Source organism: Ornithorhynchus anatinus, chromosome 3 (assembly GCF_004115215.2).
Source record: "Ornithorhynchus anatinus isolate Pmale09 chromosome 3, mOrnAna1.pri.v4, whole genome shotgun sequence".
In the NCBI taxonomy this organism is placed as follows: Eukaryota; Metazoa; Chordata; class Mammalia; order Monotremata; family Ornithorhynchidae; genus Ornithorhynchus; species Ornithorhynchus anatinus.
The window spans coordinates 113,716,119-113,740,796 of record NC_041730.1 but is presented as its reverse complement, the minus strand read 5'-3'; the positions used below and the strand labels follow the sequence as shown (position 1 = coordinate 113,740,796).

The window sequence follows — 24,678 nt, the reverse complement described above, 5'->3', positions numbered from 1 at the left end:
CGTCCCCTCCGCTCTACCGAGACTGCTCTCTCTAAGGTCACCCGTGACCTCCTTCTCGCCAAATCCAACGGCTCCTACTCCATTCTGATCCTCCTCGACCTCTCAGCTGCCTTTGACGCCGTCGACCGTCCCCTCCTCCTCCACACCTTATCTCACCTGGGCTTCACGGACTCCGTCCTCTCCCGGTTCTCCTCTCACCTCTCTGGCCGGTCATTCTCGGTCTCCTTCGCGGGCGCCTCCTCCCCCTCCCATCCTCTAACTGTTGGAGTTCCTCGAGGGTCAGTTCTCGGTCCCCTTCTGTTCTCCATCTACACTCACTCTCTTGGTGAACTCCTTCGTTCTCACGGCTTCAACTCTCCCAGGGAGCATTTAGCACTTTTGTGTATTTGTACGTATTACTCTGCTTATTTTATTCGTGATGTGTTTATGTCCATAATTCTGTTCATCTATTTTGATGCTTTTGATGCCTGTCTATTTGTTTCGTTCTATCGTCTGTCTCCTTCTAGACCGTGAGCCCGTTGTTGGGCAGGGATTGTCTCTATCTGTTGCCGAATTGTACTTTCCAAGCGCTTAGTACAGTGCTCTGCACACAGTAAGCGCTCAATAAATACAATTGAATGAATGGTGGCAGACTAAATACGGAGGTAGAAAGAGAGAGAGGAATCAAGGATAAGCACCGTGGTTTCAGGCTTAAGAGGTGGGGAGACTGGTGATCGAATCAGCAACCCCCAGCTCTGGATTGCTCCCACAGTCCGCTTCCTCCAATCCCGCACGTGCACAGATGATTCATTCATTCAATAGTGTTTATTGAGCGCTTACTAGGTGCAGAGCACTGTACTAAGCGCTTGGAAGGTACAGTTCGGCAACAGATAGAGACGATCCCCGCCCAGTGACGGGTTCACAGGCTGTAAGCCCGTCAAAGGGCGGGGACCGTCTCTATCTGTTACCGACTTGTCCATTCCAAGCGCTTAGTACAGTGCTCTGCACCTAGTAAGCGCTCAATAAATACTATTGAATGAATAATCGGGGGGGAGACAGACGGCTGCTGATGGAAATCCAGGCATTAGATTTTGCCACTTCGTTCACGCTGACCTGCTATACTTCAGCTCTCTCTTGGGCTCGTCACCTTTTCCATTCCTCCCTCATTGTTTCCCAAGCCACAGACCCCACCAAATATGCCAAACTTTTACTCCCTCCTTTATAGCTCCAGAGCTTCCATCACCTCCCTCCCTAACCCCTTCATAATAATAATAATAATAATAATAATGTTAGTATTTGTTAAGCGCTTACTATGTGCAGAGCACTGTTCTAAGCGCCGGGGTAGACACAAGGGAATCCGGTTGTCCCACGTGGGGCTCACAGTCTTCATCCCCATTTTCCAGATGAGGTCACTGAGGCACCGAGAAGTGAAGTGACTTGCCCACAGTCACACAGCTGACAGGCGGCGGGGCCGGGATTCGAACCCATGACCGTTGACTCCAAAGCCCGTGCTCTTTCCACGGAGCCAGACCCTACCAACTCATTTGTTGGTAAAAAATAAAAACCTGGCGAGTTCAGGAGGAGCCCGCCTCGAGCTCCCTCACGGCATTGGCCCGGGTATCGCCCGCTCCGAGGCCTTATCGGCCCGGTAGCCGTATACTGGACCCCTAGAACACAGATCCGTTCCCCAAAAATGTGGTGAGCCCCCAACAAACTGCCTTTCCTGAATTAGCCATAGCGTCTCCACCTACTTATCAATGTACTATTATTAACTATTAAACAATGTACTATTATTATTACTAACCCCCTCCTCTTTTTGCTTCCCTTTCAGCTCTTTCTCAAGAGGGGAGGTCTCCTACGTATGGTCTAAATCAATCGTCTCCATCTTGGATTCTGAGCCTCTCACCTCTTGTGGCTCAGTGGAAAGAGCACGGGCTTTGGAGTCAGAGGTCATGAGTAAGAATCCCAGCTCTGCCACTTGGCAGCTGTGTGACTGTGGGCAAGTCACTTCACTTCTCTGGACCTCAGTTCCCTCATCTGGAAAATGGGGATTAAGACCGGGAGCCCCACGTGGGACAAGCTGATTCCCCTCTGTCTACCCCGGCGCTTAGAACAGTGCTCTGCACATAGTAAGCGCTTAACAAATACCAACATCATCATTATTATCATTATTATTATTATCTGGAAAATGGGGATTGACTGTGAGCCCCACGTGGGACATCCTGATTCCCCTCTGTCTACCCCAGCGCTTAGAACGGTGCTCGGCACATAGTAAGCGCTTAACAGATACCCAAATTATCATTTTTATTACGCTCCCCTTCCGCCCTCCCTCACCACCATCTCCAGCCTCTCATTCTTCGATCATCATCCCTGTCGTCATCGGTGGTATTTCTCAAGTGCTTTCTGTAGGCAGAACACTGTCCTAAGGGTTTGTGAGAGTACAGCCCAGTTGGGAGACACATTCCCCGCCCACAGTGAGCTCGCACTCTTGAGGAGGAAGGCATTTAATATAAATAAATATAATATATAATTTGTAGATATGTAAGTAAGTGCTCTGGGGTGGAGACTGGAGCAAATATCAAAAGCCCAAAGATCACAGCTCTAAGCGCATAGATGAGGCAGGAGGGAATGAGCCTGCTGTGGGCGGGGATTGTCTCTATTTGTTGCCGAGTAGTACTTTCCAAGCGCTTGGGACGGTGCTCTGCACACGGCAAGTGCTCAGTAAATAATAATGTTGGTATTTGTTAAGCGCTTACTATGTGCCGAGCACTGTTCTAAGCGCTGGGGTAGACATAGGGGAATCAGGTTGTCCCACGTGGGGCTCACAGTCTTAATCCCCATTTTACAGATGAGGGAACTGAGGCCCAGAGAAGTTAAGTGACTTGCCCACAGTCACACAGCCGACAAGTGGCAGAGCCGTCATTCGAACTCATGAGCCCTGACTCCAAAGCCCGTGCTCTTTCCACTGAGCCACGCTGTGAATACGATTGAATGAATGAGAGGGAGCAGGGCAAAATAATAATGATAACGGTATCCGTTAAGGGCTTACTCTGTGCCGAGCACTGTTTTAAGCACTGGGTTAGGTACAAGGTTCTCAGGTTGGACGCAGTCCCTGTCCCATGTGGGGCTCACAGAATAAATCCCCGTTTTACAGATGAGGTAACTAAGGCACGGAGAAGTTAAGCGACTTGCCCGAGGCCACACAGCAGACAAGGGGCAGAGCCAGAGTTAGAACCCGGGTCCTTCTGCCTCCCAGGCCCGTGCTCTATCCACTAATAATAATGTTGGTATTTGTTAAGCGCTTACCGTGTGCAGAGCACTGTTCTAAGCGCTGGGGTAGACACGGGGGAATCGGGTCGGCCCACGTGGGGCTCCCGGTCTTCATCCCCCCCCCCCCATTTTCCAGATGAGGGAACTGAGGCCCAGAGAAGTGAAGCGACCTGCCCACAGACACACAGCCGACAAGGGGGCCGAGCCGGGGATTCGAACCCGGGACCTCTGACTCCCAAGCCCGTGCTCTTTCCACTGAGCCACGCTGCTTCTCCCCAGTTAAGCCGAAAGAGGGTATCTTGGAGGAGATGTGCCCTTCCTAATGCTTTGGAGGCGGAGAAAGCGCTGGGCCGGTGTATATGGAGGAGGGGAGAGATCCAAGCTACAGGGGGATGCGTAGGGAAGGAGAAGGTGGCGAGACCATTGCCATCGGGCCCAGTGAGCAAGCTGGCACTCGAGGAGTGAAGTGGGCAGGTCAGGCTGGAGTAGATCAGTGAGGTAGAGTAGGAGGGACAAGCTGATTAAGGTCTTGGATGATTTCTCCACCTCTCTCTTCACGTACATCCAGGCCTCTCCTCTAACAAAACCCTTCTCCGAAACCCCCAACCAAATAATTAAAAAATAGTAATAACAGTTGTGGTGTCTGTTAAGTGCTCACTATATTTCAGGCTACGTACTAATACTAATAATGTTGGTATTTGTTCAGCGCTTACTCTGTGCCGAGCACTGTTCTAAGCGCTGGGGTAGACACAGGGGAATCGGGTTGCCCCACGTGAGGCTCCCAGTCTTAATCCCCCTTTTACAGATGAGGTCACTGAGGCCCAGAGAAGTGAAGCGACCTGCCCACAGTCACACAGCTGACGAGTGGCCGAGCCGGGATTTGAACTCATGACCTCTGACTCCAAAGGCCGGGCTCTTTCCACTGAGCCACGCTGCTTCTCTAGGCACCGGGTCAGATACAAGATAATCGGGTTGGCCGCGCTGAGGCTCACGGTCTAGGAGGGAGAACGGGTAGGGAATCCCCATAATCACGTTGGTGTCTGTTAAGCGCTTACTACGTGCAGAGCACCGTTCTAAGCCCTGGGGGAGATACGGGGGAATCGGGCTGTCCCACGGGAGGCTCACAGTCTTCATCCCCATTTTCCAGATGAGGTCACTGAGGCCCAGAGAAGTGAAGCGACTTGCCCACGGTCACACAGCTGACAAGGGGCTGAGCCGGGATTCGAACCCATGACCTCTGACTCCCAAGCCCGGGCTCTTTCCACTGAGCCACGCTGCTTCTCTGACTGAGGCACAGAGAAGAACAGAGACTTGCCCAAAGTCAAACTGCAGGGAAGTGGCAGAGCCAGGATTGGAACCTATGTCCTCCGACTCCCAGGCTCATGCTCTTTTCACCAGTCTACGTGGCCCAACCCAGATATCAAGCTCCTCATGGGAACGTGTCTGCTGATTCTGTTGTACTCTCCCAAGCACTTAATACAGTGCTCTGCGTGTAGTAGACACTCGGTAAATATGACTGATCGCTATAACAATAATAATAATAATCTTGGTTTTGTTAAGCGCTGACTTCGTGCAGAGCACCGTTCTAAGCGCCGGGGGAGATACAGGGTGATCGGGTCGTCCCACGGGAGGCTCGCCGTTAATCCCCATTTTACAGATGAGGGAACTGAGGCAAGGAGAAGTGAAGTGACTCGCCCACAGTCACCCGGCTGACAAGTGGCAGAGCCGGGATTCGAACCCATGAGCTCCGACTCCCAACAATAATAATAATGTTGGTATTTGTTAAGCGCTGACTACGTGCAGAGCACCGCTCTAAGCGCCGGGGGGGTGATACAGGGTCATCGGGTCGTCCCACGGGAGGCTCGCAGTTAATCCCCATTTTACAGATGAGGGAACTGAGGCACGGAGAAGTGAAGTGACTCGCCCACGGTCACCCAGCTGCCGAGGGGCAGAGGCGGGATTCGATCCCATGACCTCTGACTCGGAAGCCCGGGCTCTTTCCGCTGAGCCGCGCTGCTTCTCCTATCCCCTTAGCCGCTTTTCCCATCCTTGCCCAAACCCCTCGACTGGATCGTAATCACCGACTGCCATCACTGCCTCTCTACCAACCCTCTCCTCGGCCCGTTACAGTCGGGGGGTTTGTCCCTTTCGTTCCACGGAGACGGGACTTTCCAAGGCTACCGATGACCTCCTCACACCCAAGCCCAACAGACTCCAATCTGCCCCAGTCCTCCCTGGCCTTTCAGCCACGGCTGACACCGGATCATTCCCTCCTCCTTGAAACGCTTTCAGACCTCGGTCTCGCTGACTTTGGCGTTGCCCTGATTCTCTTCCTCTATTTCAGCCTCACTGACTTCCCGAAACCTATTATCCAAGGAGCCTTCTCCAACTAAGTTCTCATTCCCCCTACTCCCTCTCCCTTCTGCATCACCCTTTCACTTGGATTTGTTTCCTTGTTCTCTCCCCCTCTAGACTGTAAGCTCACTGTGGGCAGGGAATATCTAATAATAAATGTTGGTATCCGTTAAAGCGCTTACTATGTGCCGAGCGCCGTTCTAAGCGCCGGGGTAGACACGGGGGAATCGGGTCGGCCCACGTGGGGCTCCCGGTCTTCATCCCCATTTTCCAGATGAGGTCACTGAGGCACCGAGAAGCGAAGCGACGTGCCCACAGTCACACGGCCGAGCCGGGATTCGAACCCATGACCTCGGACTCCCAAGCCCGTGCTCTTTCCCACTGAGCCACGCCGCTTCTGTTAAATTGTTATACTGCACTCTCCCCGTTGCTTAGTACGGTGATCCGCACCCGATGAGCTCTCGATAAATATGATCGATTGATTGATCGATTCGTCTCGCCTTCAGCCCCACAGCACTTCCGTACATTTTTAACGTCTCGTTTCCCCTTCTCTCGGCTGTGAGACTGTGGGCGAGTCGCTTCACTTCTCTGTGTCTCAGTTCCCTCGTCTGTAAAATGGGGATGAAGACTGTGATCCCCACGTGGGACAACCCGCTGCCCCCGTGTCTACCCCAGCGCTTAGAGCAGTGCTCTGCACGTAGTAAGCGCTTAACAAATAGCAACGTTATTATTATTATTATGAGGCTCCCAGTCTAGGTAGAGGGAAGAACAGATATTTAATCCCGATTTTGCAGTTGAGAGAACAGGCACAGAGAAGTTAAGCGACTTGCCCAAGGTTACAGAGCAGGCAGTCGGCACCGTCGGGATTAGGACCCGGGTCCTCTGGGCTCCCGGGCCTGGGTTCTTTCCACTAAGCCACGGTCGACTTCCTGAGACCGATCCTAAGAGTTAGAGATAATAGTGATAATAACCGTGGGGTACGTTAAGCGCTTACGGTGCGCCAAGCATTGTGCTAAGTGCTGGGGTAGATACAAGCCAATCGGGTCTCACATGGGGCTCACAGTCTAAGTAGAAGGGAGGCCAGGTATTGAATCTCATTCTGTAGATGAGGGAACTGAGGCACAGATAAGTTAGGTGACTTGCCCAAGGTCACACAACAGGCTAGTTGGCGGACCTGGGATTAGAACCCAGCTCCTCCAACTCCCGGGCCCTAGTTCTTTCCACCAGGTCACACTGCTTCCCGTGTTGTTACGGGGTCTTTTTTTCCCTGCGCTCCAAACTTTAACCACAACCGTGGAGCACACATCTTCAAATCCCTTCTGAAATCGCGTCTCCTCCAGGAGGCCTTCCCCGATTTATTTTTATTCTCCCCAGCTCATATCCCCCCCCCGACTGCCATTTCAGCACTTCTGTACTACCTGAGCACTTAGTACTCACAGTATCCCAGAGCACCTATGTAATCATAATGTTGCTATCTGTTAAGCGCTTACTATGTGCCGAGCACTGTTCTAAGCGCTGGGGTAGACACGGGAATCAGGTTGTCCCACGTGGGGCTCACGGTCTTCATCCCCATTTTACAGATGAGGTAACTGAGGCGCAGAGAAGTGAAGTGACTTGCCCACAGTCACACATAACATAGCCTTATACTCTTAATATTTCCTCGATCCATAATTTATTTTAATACCTGCCTTCTCCTGTGAACTGTAAGCTCCTTGTGGGCAGGATCGCCCCTACCAATTCCACTGTACTCCGCTTTCCTAAGCGCTTAGTAGAGTGTCCTGCTGGCGCTCAATGAATACCCTTTATTGATTGGTAATTCATATACAGCCCAGCTCTGCCACTTGTCAGCTGTGTGACTGTGGGCAAGCCACTTAACTTCTCTGTGCCTCAGTCACCTCATCTGTAAAATGGGAATTAAGACTGGGAGCCTCACCTGATTATCCTGTATCTACCCAGTGCTTAGAACAGTGCTCTGCACATAGCGCTTAGCAAATACCAACATTATTATTATATACCCTTTTCCTTCTTCCTCCCATCTGTAATTCATTTTCATTTCTGTCTCACTAACTCAATTGTAAGCCCCTTGAGGGAAGAGAGCTTGTGCTCTAATTCATGTACTCTCCCAGGAGCTTAGAACTGGGCTCTACCCACAGCGCTCAGTAAGTAACAATTTTACTCATCCGAGTGTGTTCCCCTGGAACCTGAATTTTGCCTTCACAACTTCCTGTGGGAATGAAATTCAGCCATGTGAAGTTCCCTCTTAGTTGTTTGAAACATTAATAATAATAATAATGTTGGTATCTGTTAAGCGCTCGCTATGTGCCGAGCACCGTTCTAAGCGCTGGGGTAGACATAGGGGAATCAGGTTGTCCCACGGGGGGGCTCCCAGTCTTAATCCCCATTTTACAGATGAGGGAACCGAGGCCCAGAGAAGTGAAGTGACTTGCCCACGGTCACACAGCCGACAAGTGGCAGAGCTGGGATTCGAACTCATGAGCCCTGACTCCAAAGCCCGTGCTCTTTCCACTGAGCCACGCTGCTTCCCTCAAGCTTCAGCGGGACTCCCCTTGACCAGCTCTGCACTGTAGAATTTTACGACGAGCTCTATCCTTGACCTCTGTGACTCTGTAATCTTCAATCGTGTTCTCTCTCGGGCCGGACTGACGTCTTAACTCTTTCAATAGGGAAGCTTTGCTGTTATTGTACTCTCCCAAGTGCTTAGTACAGTGTCCCGCACACAGGAAGCACTCAATAAATATGATTGTTTGATTCTCCTGGTCATCTAGCTCTATTATGTCCTTCCTAAAATGAAATGTCCAGAATGTGGGGATACCTGTTGTATGCAGGAAATGTGTCCACCAACTTTCCCGAAAACTTAGTATAGTACTCTGAACAAGAGAGGAAAGGGGGAGAAGAGGGTTTAGCTGCAGAGAGGTGAAGGGGGGGGTAGAGGGAGCAGAGGGAAAAGGGGGGGGGCTCAGTCTGGGAAGGCCTCTTGGAGGAGGTGAGCTTTAAGTAGGGATTTGAAGAGGGAAAGAGAATTACATTGTCGGAGGTGAGGAGGGAGGGCGTTCCGGGACCGCGGGAGGACGCGGCCCGGGGGTCGACGGCGGGATGGGCGAGACCGAGGGACGGCGAGGAGGTGGGCGGCGGAGGAGCGGAGCGTGCGGGGTGGGCGGTAGAAAGAGAGAAGGGAGGAGAGGTAGGAAGGGGCGAGGGGATGGAGAGCCTCGAAGCCTAGAGTGAGGAGTTTTTGTTTGGAGCGGAGGTCGATGGGCAACCACGGGAGGTGTTTAAGAAGGGGAGTGACACGCCCAGATCGTTTCTGCGGGAAGATGAGCCGGGCAGCGGAGTGAAGAATAGACCAGAGCGGGGCGAGAGAGGAGGAAGGGAGATCGGAGAGAAGGCCGACACAGTTGTCTAGCCGGGATATAACGAGAGTCCGTAGCGGTAAGGTAGCCATTTGGGTGGAGAGGAGAGGGCGGATCTTGGCGATATTGTAAAGGTGAAACCGGTAGGTCTCGGTAACGGATCGGATGTGTGGGGTGAACGAGAGAGACGAGTCAAGGATGACATCGAGATCGCGGGCCCGAGAGACGGGAAGGACGGTCGTGCCATCCACGGTGATAGAGAAGTCTGGGAGAGGACCGGGTTTGGGAGGGAAGATGAGGAGCTCAGTCTCGCTCGTGTTGAGTTTTAGGTGGCGGGCCGACATCCAGGTGGAGACGTCCCGGAGGCGGGAGGAGATGTGCGCCCGAAGGGAGGGGGAGAGGACAGGGCAGAGATGTAGATCTGCGTGTCATCTGCGTAGAGATGGTAGTCAGAGCCGTGAGAGCGAACGAGTTCACCGAGGGAGTGAGTGTAAATGGAGAACAGAAGAGGGCCGAGAACTGACCCTTAAGGAACTCCAACAGTTAAAGGATGGGAGTGGGAAGAGGCGCCCGCGAAGGAGACCGAGAATGACCGGCCAGAGAGAGAAGAGGAGAACCGGGAGAGGACGGAGTCCGTGAAGCCGAGGTGAGATAAGGTGTGGAGGAGGAGGGGATGGTCGACGGTGTCAAAGGCAGCTGAGAGGTCGAGGAGGATCAGAATAGAGTAGGAGCCATTGGATTTGGCGAGAAGGAGGTCACGGGTGACCTTAGAGAGAGCAATTTCGGTAGAGTGGAGGGGACGGAAGCCAGATTGGAGGGGGTCCGGGAGAAAATGGGAATTAAGGAATTCTAAGCGAGTGTAGATGACTCGTTCTAGGATTTTGGAAAGGAAGGGTAGTAGGGAGATAGGGCGATAACTGGAAGGGGAAGAGGGGTCGAGAGCGGGTTTTTTTAGGATGGGGGAGACGTGGGCATGTTCGAAGGCAGAGGGGAAGAAACCACTGGAGAGTGTGCGGTTAAAGATAGAAGTTAAGGAGGGGAGGAGGGCAGGGGCGATGGTTTTTATAAAGTGAGCGGGAATGGGGTCCGAGGCGCAGGTGGAGGGGGCGGCACTTGCGAGGAGGGAGGAGATCTCCTCTGAGGATACTGCAGGGAAGGATGGGAAAGTAGGGGAGAAGGTTGGTGAGGGGGAGGGGAGAGGAGAAGGGGTGACTTTGGGGAGCTCAGACCTGATTGTGTTGATTTTTGTGATTAAGTAGGTGGCCAGATCGTTGGGGGTGAGGGATGGGGGAGGGGGAGGAACAGGGGGCCTAAGGAGAGAGTCACCTCTCCGCAGCTAAACCCTCTTCTCCGCATTTTCCCTCTCCTCCTCCCCCTCTCCCGTCCCACCCCCTCAGCACTGTACTCGTCCGCTCAACTGTATATATCTTCATCACCCTATTTATTTTGTTTATTTTGTTTAATGAGATGTACATCACCCTGATTCTATTTATTTGCCACTGTTTTATGAGATGTTCTTCCCCTTGACTCTATTTATTGCCATTGTTCTTGTCTGCCCGTCTCCCCCGATTAGACTGTAAGCCCGCCAAAGGGCAGGGACTATATCTGTTGCCGATTTGTACATTCCAAGCGCTTAGTACAGTGCTCTGCACATAGTAAGCGCTCAATAAATACTATTGAATGAATGAATAAGTGTTCAATAAGTATGATTGATTGATTTGATGAAGTGGAAAAACTGTCCCTTTTGTTCTATTTTGAATCCCTTTCCTGATGGTACCCAGCATTCATTTGGATTGTGTGGGCATTGGACTGGTGATAAAAAATAGAACTTGGAACTCGAGGAACATTTGCTATTATTTGTAATTGTGATGTGGATTGCCACAAATTTATCCTGTAGTCTTAGAGGGTGCATTTTTAGGGTGGTAGAGAAATTAAAAGGTGTGTGCCTCACTAGACCATTCCCTTCCCTGTGGTAGCATTTTTATTGGCTGAGAAGGGTGTTTCCAGTGATAGGAGTCCATGCCCAACCTTGGAATGCTCTGCTCCCCACCATCCCATCCCCAATTATCCCTTAGGACGGATGAAGGGATATCATTTAATATCCTTGAAGACAAAAAAAACCCAGATACAATAGACTTGGATTGATTCTGGTTCCCAGAACGAAGTTATCGATACACAGTTTGATCAGTAACCCTGACGCTTTTCATACAGTTCGCCAATAACATGGAGTTTACATTCCTGATGACTTCCCCAACTAATTCGTAACACCTCAGTCGCAGGAGCCCAACGTACACTTTTAGCACTTATTCTTATCATCAGCACTCATGTAAATATCTATGGTTTTTGTTCATGTATATATTTATCTTTATATCGGTCAGAGATGCCAACTTTTTGTTTAAAACACAGGTGTGAAGAAGGGGCGGGGATTTTAAGGGAGGCGGGAGAGATGTGAACTGGGGGAGGACAGGCTTCAAAGAGCTAACGGTTCAGAATGACGCCATTTTGGGTGATTCGTTGATTAACAGTATTTATTAAGCGCTTACTGTGTGCACAGCACTGTACTAAGCGCTTGGGAAAGTACAACAATCAAAAGTGACATTCCCCGCCCACGACGAGCTCACAGGCCAGAGGGCGGATGTCCGTCCGATCGGAAACTGTCAGTTCCAGTCAGAGTCCCGGCATGTCTGAGACAAGAAGTCCAGCCCAGATGGCTTTTGGGGGCTTTTGGCCCCTTGCAATGGGCTTCTTCACAGTTTAGAGTCCCCACCACCTCACCGAAAACCAACCACGCAGAAGACTAAAACTCTAAAAAGATATACTGATCTCTGAATTAGCTTCATTGTGATTTCGAACCTCAAAGCCTAGAGTCAGGACCTCATGGTTCATTTCTGAAAAAGGAAGCTCTTCATCGTCAAATAAACCATCCAGAAAATGAAGCTGCAGATTTTCCACGTCTGGAGAATCAGTACTGAGACAGGCCGGGGAAGCTGCCTGGTCTTGGGTAAAGAGTGACTGCGAGGGTTGGGCCTGCAGGTGCGGGGGTTGCGGCCACTGGGGCTGGAATGGCTGCGGCAGTGGATGCTGAGGGTGGTGGGCTTGATGAGACTGAGGCTGATACTGATCCGGCTTTGGTTGCTGGGGCCGCTGAGGCGGGAATTTCTCCAGCTGGGGAGGCTCAGGCCGCCGTTGGCATTGGTGGGAGAGCTGGCATCGCCGCTGCCCATCCTCCTGCAGATCCGCCCTGCCGGGATACAGAGCGGGAATGGCGGGCTGGTTTCCGTACGGCGGTCTCTGGTAGCAGGGATGCAGTTGCGTGGCTGCCGGGGAAAGCTGAGGCTCGGGCGCTGGGCTCCCGCAGTCACCCAGATAGAACTGGAAAGCTTCCAGAGTCAGGAAACCCAAATCGGCAGGAGCTTCTATTTCCGTTCCATCGGTCCCTGGGCCACCCAGGTTAGCTGGGGAGGTGCCCAGGCCGGGCCCGAACAGTATGTCACCCAAGAGGGGTGGAGCCGCGTGCTGGAGAAAGATGCCCGCGTCAGAGGAGGAGGCGGGAGCGGCAGCCTGCGGGCCTTGCCCGTCCGCAATCGAATGAGGCTGCCTCAGGACGTGGGCTTGCTTTGTGGCGGCTAAAACTTGCAGGTTTTTCTTTTGGCCCAGTTGCCTGGCTCTTCGGTTCTGAAACCACACCTGGGAAGGCAAGAATGCGATTAAAACGGGGTCTATTCGAAGTAACTTTTCCTTTTCTGACATAGATCAGGAGAATTTGCTCCCGAGGAAGACATTTCCGCTCTGCTTTTGATTTGTCCACAGGTTTCCATTTTGAAACTTGGGTCATCCGTAAATCAAGCCAGTACGAGAGAACAAGGGTAAGAAAAATGCCAAATTGTTTTTGTATGGACATTTCCACCCCTTTTATTCTTTAAGAGAAACAGTAGGCAGGTAATGTTCTCAATGCAGAATGAAGCAGCGTGACGACTTTGGATCTCTTTACCCGCTGCCTTAATTTAGAAATATTCCGGACTTCCAATCTCTTGTCTGCAGCCACAGGTTTCTTTGGGCATTTTACAAGATTGGGGTGGTGCGTTTGAATCCTTGGCTTGGAAGCTCCTCTTTGGACTGTACCCTTTCCTTTCCTTCCCTCTTTCTGCATCCCTACACTGATTCTCAGCAAGCCACGTGAATTTTTCCATTGACCTTTTCGCTGACCATTTCCCCTCACTCATGAGTGAGTCATCTACACTCTCTGCCTCGAATTCCTCAGCTCCAACTCTCCTGGACCTCCTCTAATCTGGCTTCTGTCCCCTCCACTCCACCAAAACTGCCCTCTCAAAGGTCACCCATGACCTCCTTCTTGCCAAATCCAACGGCTCCTACTCCATCCTAATCTCCTCGACCTCTCAGCTGCCTCTGACACTGTTGACCATCCCCTTCTCCTCAACACCTTATCCGACCTTGGCTTCACCGACTCCGTCCTCTCCCGGTTCCCCTCTTATCTCTCTGGCCGTTCATTCTCGGTCTCCTTCGCGGGCTCCTCCTCCCCTCCCATCCCCTAACTGTAGGGGTTCCTCAAGGGTCAATTCTTGGTTCTCTTCTGTTCTCCGTCTATACTCACTCCCTTGGTGAACTCATTCGCTCCCCTTCAACTATCATCTCTCCGCAGATGCAACCCAAATCTACATCTCCTCCCCTGTTCTCTCTCCCTCTCTCCAGGCCCGTATCTCCTCCTGCCTTCAGTTCGTCTCCACTTGTTTGTCCGCTCGCCACCTCAAACTCAACATGTCCGAGACGAGCTCCTTATCTTCCCTCCCAAACCCCGTCCTCGCCCTGACTTTCCTGTCACTGTGGATGGGACTACCATCCTTCCTGTCTCACTGGCCCACAACCTTCGTGTCATCCTTGACTCGGCTCTCTCATTCACCCCACACATCCAATCCTTCACCAAAACCTGCCAGTCTCACTTTCAAGGCATCATCAAGATCCTCCCTGTCCTCTCCATCCAAATCGCTATCTTGTTGATACAGTCTCTCATCATATCCTGACTGGATTACTGCATCAGCATCCTATCTGCTCTCCCAACCTCCAGTCTCTCCCCACTTCAGTCTGTACTTCACCCTGGTGCCCGGATTATCTTTCTACAGAAACGTTTTGGGCATGTCACTCCCCTCCTCGAAAACCTCCAGTGGTTGCCTATCAACCTTCGTATCGAGGAAAAACTCCTCACTCTTGGCTTCAAAACTCTCCATCACCTTGCCCCCTCCTACCTCTCCTCCCTTCTCTCCTCCTACAGCCCAGCCTGCACACTCTGCTCCTCTGCCGCCGCTAAACTCCTCACTGTGACTTCTTCTCACCTGTCCCACCGTCGACCCCGGCCCACGTCCTACCTCTGGCCTGGAATTCCCTCCCTCCTCACATCCGCCAAACTAGCTCTCTTCCCCCCTTCAAAGCCCTACTGAGAGCTCACCTCCTCCAGGAGGCCTTTCCAGACTGAGCCCCCCTTTTCCTCTGCTCCTCCCCCCATCGCCCTTACTGCCTCCCTCTGCTCTACCCTCCTTCCCCTCCCCATAGCACTTGTGTATATTTGTACATATTCATATTCTGTTCATTTTATTAATGATGTGTATATATCTGTAATTCTGTTTTGATGCTATTGATGCCTGTCTACTTGTTTTGTTGTCTGTCTTCCCCCTTTTAGGCTGTGAGCCCATTGTTAGGTAGGGATTGGCTCTGTTGCCAAACTGTACTTTCCAAGCACTTAATACAGTGCCCTGCACGCAGTAAGCGCTCAATAAATATGATTGAATGAATGACCTCCTACTCCACCCCACATCACCCACTCACCAACTTGGCCACACGGTCCACCTCAGATTCTCTACTTGTACAATCCCTAAGCTCACCAAGTCTGAAATTCCGCTCTCCAGCCACAACCTCCCATCTGCATTATTATTATGATTATTAAGTGCTGTCGTTTCTGATTCATAGCACCTCCACCGTTATACTTCCTCCAGAACGTCCTGTCCTCTGCCATCATCCGCAATCTAACAGTTCTTCTCTTAACGCTGTTATGGTCTCTATCCATCTAGCTGCTAGTCTTCCTTGTCCTCGTTTTCCCTGGACTTTTCTTAGCATTAGCATCTTCTTCAGAGACTTAGTCGTCCTGATTCTGTGTCCAAAATATGCTAATCTAAGTCGAGTCATTTGGCTTTCTATTTTGGCTTAATTTGCTCTAAAATCCATTTGTTTGTTTTTGGGGGAGTCAGCGGTATTCGCAAAAGCCTTCTCCAACGCAACATTTCAAAAAAATCGATGTTCTTTTTATCCTGTTTTTTCACTGTCCAGCTTTCAGATCCATACATTGTCACTGGAAGCACCATAGAGTTGACAGTTTGTAATTTTGTGGCAATTGTTACCTCAGCACATTTAATGACGTTTTCCAAGCTCTTCATAGCAAGTTTCCCTAACGTTAATCTTCGGCGTATTTCTTGACTACTAGTTCTTTTATTACTGATTATCCATCCCAGGAGAGAAAAACCGTCAACTATTTCAATCTTCTCTCCATCCACTACAAATGTGTTAAAACTTGCAGTTGTCATGATCTTTGTTTTCTTGACATTCAAATGTAGCCCCACCTTTTTGCTCTGTTCCTTAAGTTTTAGTAATAAGCCCTCACGTCTTCTTCACTTTCTGCTAATAGAGTTGTATCATCAGCGTAACGAAGGTCGTTTATATTCCTTCCTCCAGACTTTACTCCCGGTTGGTCTTCATCCAATCGGGCTTCCCTCATTAGGTATTCGGTGTAAAGGATGAACCGATAAGGTGATAAGATACATCCTTGTCTTACAGCCTTACTAATGGGAAACCAATCTGTTTCTCCATATTCGGTTCTTATTGTAGCCTCCCGTCCATCATACAGGTTCCGTATTAATGCAATTAAATGGTCCGGCATGCCCATTTTCCTTAATGTGCTCCAGAGTTTCTCGTTAAACTCTAGTTAAAGAAGCTGGTTAAAGAACTGAGCCGAGAATTCCAGTGCTCTGCCAGGAAGGACAAATAGGAATATAATAACAGCATATGTAAAGAAATTCATCAATTCATTCAGTCATATTTATTGAGGTTTACTGTGTGCTGAGCACTGTACTAAGAGCTTCTAAAGTACAATTCAGCAATAAAGAGAGACAGTCCCTGCCCACACCGACTTTAGAGTCTAGAAATGGAAGCCAATAACAAATGTAGACCGACAAGATCACCATTTCAGAAGATTAAGGAAATTAAGAGAACATTTCGTCCTCGGATTGGCTTTGACGAGAGCAAAGATGGTCTGACGATAAATGTCGTCGGTAGAATCAAACAGAGATGGAAGGAACAGAGGAACTATACCAGAAAGATAGCAATATACAAGAAGTATTTGAAGAAGTTCCTTCTGAATTAGCGCTACTCATCATGGAAAGTGGTTAGATCAGCTTTACACTGTGTTGCCCAAAATAAGACACCTCGCTTTGATAGATTTCCTATTGAGGTGTTTCAGGCAGCTGGAAAGGAATCAGTTAAAGTCCTTACCAAATTTTGGCAACAGCTATGGCTCAATGGCCAATCTGATTGGAAGACATCAGTTATGTTCCAATACTGAAGAAAGGAGATATTACTAAATGCGACAATTATCGACAAAATTATCGAAGGTTTCCTTGATCTCACAGGCCAGCAAGGTACTGCTAAAAGTTATACGGCATCGAATGGAGACCTACATGGAACGCGAATTGCCTGACGTTCAAGCAGGATTCCGGAAAGAGCGAGGGATGCAAGATTTTATTGCTGATGTCCATTGGATAATGGAAAGGAAAAAAGCCCTTGCTTTTGATCCCATTCCTGGGAAGCACTGTGGCCTAGTGCAAAACAGCACAGGACTGGGAGTGAGAGGACCTGGGTTCCAACCCCGGCTCCACCATTTATCCTCAAAGGGAAGTCAGCATGTGCTTGATTGATTATAGTAAGGCCTTTGACCTGCGTTATCGTCCATAAATTCCCTCTCCGTTATTCTATCCTGTTTCTCCACCAAGACCTCTGATCTTTTGACCCCATCCAATTTTCTTAAGTCATCATGCCTCATTTTGTCTCTACACCTAAACTACCTCCTCTCCACATGCAAATCCACACCCTCAACACTGCCTTCTCAACTGAATTAAATTCCCTCATTGTCCTGTCTCTCCTCTGATCTTGTGCCACCAACGCACAGCCATGGGTTACCTCCACAATAAAGCTTCCTCCGCCCATTCTTGCCCAAGAGCTGCCAAGTGCCGCTGGTGGAAATCTAGACCCCAAGCTGACCTCGTCCAACTGAAATTCATCCTCACCTACTTTAATTCTGCCCTCTCCATCACCCAGCAACAATGCTTCTCCATTCTTACTGATTCCCGTGCTCGTTGCCTGCAACAACTGTTTCAGACTTTTAACTCCTTCCTCAAACCCTCTGTGTCCCTGTCCCCGATCTCTTCTCCCTAATGACCTGGCCACATATGTCAATGATAAAATTAGACCTGATCTCCCTAAAATCTCCCCGGCTCTTCTACGGTCCCCTACAGTCTCTTCCTCCTTCCAGCACCCTCTTCGACTACTCCATCCTTCCCAGCAGTATCTCAAGAGAAGATCTCCTGCCGCCTCTCAAATTCCAGCCCTTCTAGCCCTTGCTTTTGATCCCATTCCTGGAAAGCAGTGTGGCCTAGTGCAAAACAGCACAGGACTGGGAGTGAAAGGACCTGGGTTCTAACCCCAGCTCCACCACTTATCTGTTACATGAGCTTGGGCAAATCACTTAACTTCTCAGTTTCCTCATCTGCAAAATAGGGATTCAGTACCAGCGCTCCCTCCCCTATTTAAAATGTGAGCCCTTTGTGGGACCTGATTACCTAGTATCTATCCCAGTGTTTGGCACATAGTAAGTGCTTAACAAATACTACGATTATTTTCCTTTTTCACCTAATCAAAGCAAGTTGCCTCTTCCTTTCTTAATAAGTCTAATACGAGGGAGAATAGGTATTGAATTTCAATTTTGCAGATGAGAACTGAGGTACAGAAGCAAAGTGGCTTAGAGGAAAGAGACCGGGCTTGGGAATCAGAGGACACGGGTTCTAATTTCAGCTCCGCCACTTGTCTGCTGTGTGACCGTGGGCAAGCCACTTAACTTCTCTGGGCCTCAGTTACACCATCTGTAAAATGGGGATCGAGACCGTGAGCCCCATGTCGGACAATCTGATTTCCTTGTATCTACCCCAGTGCCAGAACAGTGCTTTGCAGATAGTAAGCGCTTAACAAATACCACAATTATTATCATCAGTATAATTATTGCCTAAGGCCACACAGTAGGTAAGTGGCGGAGCCTAGATCCTCTGACTCCTAGGCCTGTGCTCTTTCCCCTAGGCCATCCTGCTTCTTTCCCCACAGCTTCCATCTTCAACCATTCACTCTTCGATGGCTCCTTCCTTACTGCTTTTAAGCACAACCATGTATCTCCTGTCCTAAAAAAAAAAAAATCTTCCTTGACCCCACAGCTCTCTCCAGTTATTGTCTTCTCTCCTTCTCTCCCTCCTACTCTCCCCAGGGCTTCCCTACTCTCCAAACTCCTCGAGTGAATTGTCTACACCTGCTACCTCCACTACCTCTCTTTGAATTTTCTCCTCGATCCCCTGAAGTCCAACTTCTGTCCCCCCTACTACATGGAAACAGCCCTTTCTAAGGTCACCATTCATTCATTCATTCGATAGTATTTATTGAGCGCTTACTATGTGCAGAGCACTGTACTAAGCGCTTGGAATGAACAAGTCGGCAACAGATAGACACAGTCCCTGCCGTTTGACGGGCTTACGGTCTAATCGGGGGAGACGGACAGACGAGAACGATGGCAGTAAATAGAGTCAAGAGGAAGAACATCTCGTAAAAACAATGGCAACTAAATAGAATCGAGGCAATGTACATCTCATTAACAAAATAAATAGGGTAATGTAAATTTATACAGTTGAGCAGACGAGTACGGTGCCGAGGGGATGGGAAGGGAGAGGGGGAGGAGCAGAGGGAGATGGGGGGAGAAGAGGGTTAAGCTGCAGAGAGGTGAAGGGGGTGCGGTAGAGGGAGTAGAGGGAGAAGGGGAGCTCAGTCTGGGAAGGCCTCTTGGAGGAGGTGAGTTTTAAGTAGGGTTTTGAAGAGGGGAAGAGAATTAGTTTGGCGGAGGTCTCCTTCTTGCTAAATCCATCAGCCTCTACTCCATCCAAATCCTCCTCAATCTTCCTGCTGCCTTTGACACTGTGTACCACCCCCTTCTCCTTGAAACATTATCTAACCTTGGCTTCACCAGAACTGTCCTCTTCCGGTTCTCCTCCTATCTCTCTGACGGATCCTTCTGCCTTTTTCACAGGCTTCTCCTCTGCCTCCCGTATTCTAACCGTGGGGGTTTACTCAGCACACAGTAAACCTTTCCTTTCTGTTGTCCATCTACACCTGTTTCCTTGGAGAACTCATTCACTCACACGGCTTCAACTGTCAATTCTAGGTGGATGATTCCTAAATCTACCTCTCTGGCCCAGACCTCTCTCCTCTGTAGTGCCACTTTCTCCTGGCTTCAGGATCTCTCTACTTGGATGTCTCACCAGCACCACAAACTTAACATGTCCAAAACAGAATTCCTCATCTTCCCACCCAAACCTTGTCCTCTCCCTGTCTTTCCCATCACCGTAGAGAACACCACTATCGTCCTTGTCTCCCCAGCCATAACCTTGGCGTTATTCTCTGCTTACGTCTCTCACTCAACCCATATATTCAATCCATCACCAAATCCTGTTGGTTCTACCTTAATAACATCTTTAGAACCTGCCCTTTCCTCTCCATCCAAACTGCTACCGTACTGATCCAAAGCACCGATCATTTCCTTTAAGCGACTTGCCCAAGGTCATACAGCAGACAAGTGAGGGAACCAGGATTGGCACTCTGTTTTTTGGGGTTTTTTTTTTATTTCCAAGCCCTCTCCACTAGGCCACGGTGCTTAGCAAGTGCTTTTGAGTCTCATGGAAGAAGGGCCTTAGGAGAATGACATCATAAGCTCATGTATTCCCCCAAAAATTAGAGAGATGGGTATTATTCTCGTTTTACCGAAATCGAGACCCAGATATGAATCAGAGTCTAATGGCAGGGAGTAGTTGGGCTAAGACTAAAACACAGATCTTCTGACACTTGGTTTGTGTGCCCTTTCCTACCAACACTTCCTGTTACCCTAATTTGCCCTCAAATAATGGAGAAGAACCAAAAAAAAAAATTTGCTGTAAAGCGAGACCATACAGTATACAACAGACAACCGTCTACTACTCTGTGCGACACGTCAATTTATAACGAATCTTTCAACTTCACTTTTCTTTAAACTTTTTTTAAGTGTTCAAATTCTGTTCTTGGGACACCTCCTAGCGGTTAGCCATTGAAAAGCTCCTTTGCATAAGAGACAGAGGCCAACCTTGGCAGAAAGGTCATTTACTCATTCCAATTTATTGAGCGCTTACTCTGTGCAGAGCACTGTACTAAGCGCTTGGGAAAGTACAATACAGCAATAAAGAGAGACAATCCCTGCCCACAACGAGCTCACAGTCTAGAGGGGGGAGAGAGACATCAATACAAGTAATAATAATAATGTTGGTGTTTGTTAAGCGCTACCCGAGCACTGCTCTAAGTGATGGAGTAGATACAAGGAAATCAGGTCCTCCCAAGTGGGGCTCAGAGTCTTCATCCCCATTTTACAGATGAGGGAACTGAGGCACAGAGAAGTTAAGTGACTTGCCCAAAGTCACACAGCTGACACGCGGCGGAGCCGGGATTAGAACCCATGACCTCGGACTCCCAGGCCCGTGCTCTTCCCATTGAGCCAAGCTGCTTCTCTAGTTGTATTAGTATTCGTTAAGCTCTATTATGCGCCATACACTAAGGCATGAAGACATCAATGCAAGTAGACAGGTATCAATAGAAATAAATAAAATTAAAGATATATACATAAGCGCTGTGAGGCGGTGTGGGGGAGTTGGGGGGAGACAAATGGAATGAGTCAGGGTGACACAGAAGGGAGTCCTCAGGTAGCAAAGTCTCCTTGTATTTCTTCTTGTTTCTACTCTGGGTTGAGAAATCCCAAAGCTCTACTGGATCTCACATGTCCTCCACTCTCCAAAAACCAATATATTCTTAAGAACCTACTCTTCAATTACCCTATCCTCTGTCATTCTAGCATTCCCCATTGAAGTCAATCCTTCCCCAGCTCAACCTGAGCTATTTCAATGGATCAGAAATGAGGAATTGGAATCACCTTTTAGATATTTTAGTCTAATGGCAATATTTATGTCATGAGGGGGAAATGAGGGAAGGTTGTTTTTTCTTTTAAGAAATGGAAAGATTGGAAATGTGAAAGGGAACAAAAATCATATGGATACATTATTCAGATCCCCTCAGGATCATACCTGGAGAGTTTCCAGTCCTCTACCAGTCTCGGCTACGGGAGGGAGAGTCAAGCAGAGGCCAGTCCATTTCATTCCTAGCTTGGGCAGTGGCTAGCGAGTGGAAGACAATCTGCTATAAGTCCAAACTTGGGCAAGTCACTTAACTTCTCTGGGCCTCATTGACCTCATCTGTAATATGGGGATTAACTGTGAGCCTCACGTGGGACAACCTGATTACCCTGTATCTCCCCCAGCGCTTAGAACAGTGCTCTGCACAGAGGAAGCACCTAACAAATACCAACATTATTATTATAAAACTCGCCTGTGCTAGGCAGCAGCGGCATGGGAAAGAGTCGAGGGCGGAGACTCAAGTTTACTGCGGGGAAGGAGGCAATGGTAAACCTCTTCCATATTTTGACCAAGAAAACTCTATGGATCCACTACCAGAACGATTGCAGATGGAGGTGGGGCCTTCTGGGAGAGATGCGTCCACGGAGTCGCAATGGGTCGGAACTGACTCGATAGCATAAGACAAGACATTTTTCAGAGCACCTGAATCACAGTTATAGTACAATAAAAATGAGTTTAAAAGTAATGAAGTTTTGGTCTACGTACCTGAATCCTAGACTCAGGAATCTTAATGAGGGAAGCTAAATGTTCTCGGATACCAATGCCAGGGTAAGGATTCTGGTTAAATGACTTAACAAGAATCTCCAGTTGAGTTTTGTTGAACATGGTGCGTCTCCTCCTTGCACCTCCTCTAGTTATAGTGGGAGAGATGGAGACAGGGCAGTCTGGGAAAAGGAAAAATTAAAAAAATCAAGGTAATGAAAAGTGATGAAGAGTTCTCTTCTTTCCTCACTTCTCATTCCAATTTACATTCATCTCATTTCCCAACAGCCTAGATTCTTCTCCACTCTCCTCCCACTAAGACCACACTTTGTCTTTTAATTTTTTTAATGGTGTTGGTTAAAAGCTTACTACGTATAACCAGGCACTGAACTCTGGGGTAGATACAAGCTAATCATTTTGGACATAGTCCATGTCCCATGTGACGTTCACAGTCTTAATTCCCATTTTACAGATGAGGTAACTGAATTACAGAGACATTATGTGATTTGCCCCAGGTCACACAGCAGACAAATCGTGGAGCCGATCGGGGTTCGGGACCAGGTCCTTCTGACGCCCTGGCCCACGCTCTACCCACTACGATACATTAGAGAGGCAGCGTGGCTCAGTGGAAAGAGCCCAGGCTTGGGAGTCAGAGGTCATGCGTTCGAATTCTGGCTCTGCCGCTTGTCAGCTATGGGACTGTGGGCAAGTCACTTCACTTCTCTGTGCCTCAGTTCTCTCATCTGTAAAATGGGGATTAAGACTGTGAGCCTCACGTGGGACACCCTGATGACCCTGTATCTCCCCCAGCGCTTAGAACAGTGCTCTGTACGTAGTAAAGCGCTTAACAAATACCAACATTATTATTATTATTATCTCATCCCCTTCTGCATTCAGCCCTCCCTCAGCCCAACAGCACTTAGGTGCACATTGGTAATTTATTGATTTAGATTGATGTCTCTCTCCCCCTCTAGGCTGTAAAATTGTGGGCAGGGAATGTCTCTACCAGCTCTGTTATATTGTCCTCTCCCAAGCGCTTAGTACAGTGCTCTGCACACAGTAAACTCTCAATGAATATGAATTGATCCATAGATCTGAAGTAAAGGACAGAATAACTTGGGGAAGCAGAATTGGTGAGGACAGAGTAAAGCATAAGGGGTGCGAGGAATCTGATTTGTACTTCTACCTTCGATAATTAATGTTGGTATTTGTTAAGCGCTTACCATGTGCCGAGCACTGTTCTAAGCGCTGGGGGAGGTACAGGGTCATCAGGTGGTCCCACGTGAGGCTCACAGTTAATCCCCATTTTACAGATGAGGTAACTGAGGCACAGAAAAGTGAAGTGACTTGCCCACAGTCACACAGCTGACAAGTGGCAGAGCCGGGAGTCGAACTCATGACCTCTGACTCCGAAGCCCAGGCTCTTTCCACTGAGCCACGCTGTAGCTAAGCTTCTCTCCTTTTAACATACTGAGGAAATGTTTTCTCATCTTCTACCAACCTGTCAGTAGCAGTAGTAGTAATAATACTGCCGAACTGTACATTCCAAGTGCTTAGTACAGTGCTCTGCACTTAGTAAGCGCTCAATAAATGCGATTGAATGAATAATAAAAGCATTTGTTGAATGCCCACGCGATGCAGTGGGCTGTACCAGGGGTTTAAGAAGTACAGAATGGTGAAGTAAAACGTTCCCTGTCTACAAGGAAATTATACTTTACTGGGAGAGGCAAATATAAACATATTTACAGGTAGAGAAGGGGAAACAATGGAGCAGATATATATGGTCTAGTAGGTAGACCATGGGCCTAAAAGTCAGAAGGACCTGAGTTCGACTCCTGGCTCCACCACTTGGCTGCTGTGTGACCTTGAGGGAGTCACTTTACTTCTCTGTGCCTCAGTCGGCTCAACTGTAAAATGAGCTCCACATGGGACAAGCGGCGTGGCTTAGTGGCAAGAGCCCAGGCTTGGGAGTCAGAGGTCGTAGGTTCTAATCCCTGCTCCACCCCTTGTCAGCTGTTTGACTTCGGACCAGTCACTTAACCTCTCTGTGCCTCAATTACCTCATCTGTAAAATGGGGATGAAGACTGTGAGCCCCATGTGGGACAACCTCATTACCTTGTATCTACCAAATAGCTTAGACCAGTGCTTGGCACTTACATAGTAAGTGCTTAACAAATACCGTAATTATTATTATTAACACAACAATAAACAGACACCTTCCCTGCCCACAAAGAGCTTCCAGGCGAGAGGGGGACAGGGGCAGAGAGGGCGGGAGACAGACATCAATAATATTGAGCGTTTACTATATGCAGATCTTGGGAGAGTACATTATAACAATAAACGGATAGATTCCCTGCCCACAATGTGCTTGCAGGATAGTATTCATTCGGAGTCAGAGGTCTTGGGTTCGACTCCTGGCTCTGCCACTTGTCAGCTGTGTGACTGTGGGCAAGTCACTTCACTTCTCTGTGCCTCCGTTACCTCATCTGGAAAATGGGGATTAACTGTGAGCCTCACGTGGGACGACCTGATTCCCCTGTATCTCCCCCAGCGCTTAGAACAGTGCTCTGCACATAGTAAGCGCTTAACAAATACCAACATTATTATTATTATTATCATTATTAGAGGGGGAGACAGA

At 49.0% G+C, this 24,678-nt stretch overlaps 1 protein-coding gene and 1 non-coding gene across 2 annotated transcripts; one reads left to right on the top strand and one right to left on the bottom strand.

The window, feature by feature from the left end:
• Positions 1-11,577: 11,577 nt before the first annotated feature.
• On the bottom strand, positions 11,578-22,216 carry LOC114810206 (homeobox protein otx5-A-like). Its single transcript, XM_029060950.2, has 2 exons — positions 22,043-22,216; positions 11,578-12,662 (listed from the first exon to the last, which is right to left on the bottom strand). Exons 1-2 carry the CDS (start codon positions 22,160-22,162, stop codon positions 11,781-11,783), a joined length of 1,002 nt encoding a protein of 333 aa, XP_028916783.1. The 5' UTR covers positions 22,163-22,216; the 3' UTR covers positions 11,578-11,780.
• Positions 21,431-21,568, top strand: LOC114810726. Its single transcript, XR_003758421.1, has one exon. It is a non-coding gene; the product is annotated as a small nucleolar RNA SNORA7 (small nucleolar RNA).
• Positions 22,217-24,678: the final 2,462 nt, after the last annotated feature.